Source organism: Rhodotorula graminis (genome assembly GCF_001329695.1).
Source record: "Rhodotorula graminis WP1 unplaced genomic scaffold RHOBAscaffold_7, whole genome shotgun sequence".
Lineage (NCBI taxonomy): Eukaryota > Fungi > Basidiomycota > Microbotryomycetes > Sporidiobolales > Sporidiobolaceae > Rhodotorula > Rhodotorula graminis.
Window position 1 is genome coordinate 546,425 of NW_017264934.1, and position 1,061 is coordinate 547,485.

General features: G+C 66.8%; 1 protein-coding gene across 1 annotated transcript in view; it reads right to left on the bottom strand.

The window, feature by feature from the left end:
• The window catches only part of RHOBADRAFT_49763 (uncharacterized protein), a gene marked incomplete at its 5' end in the record, with an annotated part of 3,419 nt that extends 2,482 nt beyond the window's left edge, over window positions 1–937 (bottom strand). The window contains 3 exons of the mRNA XM_018415267.1: window positions 229–518; window positions 595–710; window positions 867–937. Of these exons, the coding sequence (XP_018270844.1) occupies window positions 229–518; window positions 595–710; window positions 867–937 (477 nt within the window). The remainder of the gene's footprint in view (window positions 1–228; window positions 519–594; window positions 711–866) is intronic.
• Window positions 938–1,061: the final 124 nt, after the last annotated feature.

A 1,061-nucleotide genomic window follows, 5' to 3' on the forward strand; every position in this document is an offset into this window, starting at 1 on the left:
CAAGATCTCGAGGAAGCGCCAAGGGATGGCCGTCGGTCGGACACGGGAGAGCTCGGGGTCATCCTGACGTCCGAGAAGGCGATACCGCGATCATCGTAGCGGTCGCACACGGACGTAGGGACGGAGGGAGGGAGGGAGAGAGGGCAAAGTCAGCTCGTGCGTAAGAAGAAGGGGGATAGAGAGGGGAAGAGGGAGGAGAGAGAGGGGGGACGCACCGAGCTGGCCGACATAGTCCCAGTGGGTGTCGACGTGGGTAAAGTAGGCCTCGGAGATGATGCTCATGAGCGGCACCTCGTACAGGATCGTCTCGAGCCAGGTGCCCTCGACCTCGAGCTCGAACGAGCCCCACTCGCCCTCGGGGTCGGACTCGGACTCGAGGGGGACGAACGTGAGGCGGACCTGGGACGAAGGGCGGAAGCGGAACGACGAGAGGTAGTCGAGGTACGAGGGCGGGAAGTAGGGGCACCGGCGCTCGAGGAAGGCGCGCTCGGCGGGCGTGAGCGACAGCGTCTCGAGGTCTGCGTTCACGGCGGCTCACACACTGATCAGCTTGCTTGGCGTGGGAGGCAAGGAGAGAGAGGGAGGGGGACGCACGCTGGATGGCCTTGGAGACGGCGGCGTGCATGTCGCGCGTGAAGCGGGTCCCGCCGCGGTTGGTGAAGCGGTACTTGACGTCGACGTCCGGGTACAGCTCGAGGATGGCGTACTGCCTGTGTGGGCTCTAGGGGTCAGCTTGTGTCGGGCTGGTCGGGCGAGGCGAGGCGAGGAGGGAGGAGGAGGGGTCGGACGGACATGCTGCGATCGGGGCGAGAGAGAGAGCGCGGGTCAGGTCGGCGTCACTGGGGCAGAGGAGAGGTGGGACGGACCTGAGCTTGTAGAGGTCGGTGTCGAGGATGGACTGGATGTAGGACCCAGGATCGGGCGAGAGGGCGGCCATGACGGCGGCTCGGTGGGGAGAAGGGAGGAGCGAGGGGGACGGGGTTGCGGGCGAGGGCGAGGTCGGCGAGGGTGGTGGTGCAGTCGAGGGTGGTGCGGCGAGTGAGCAAGCTGAGCCCAGAGTG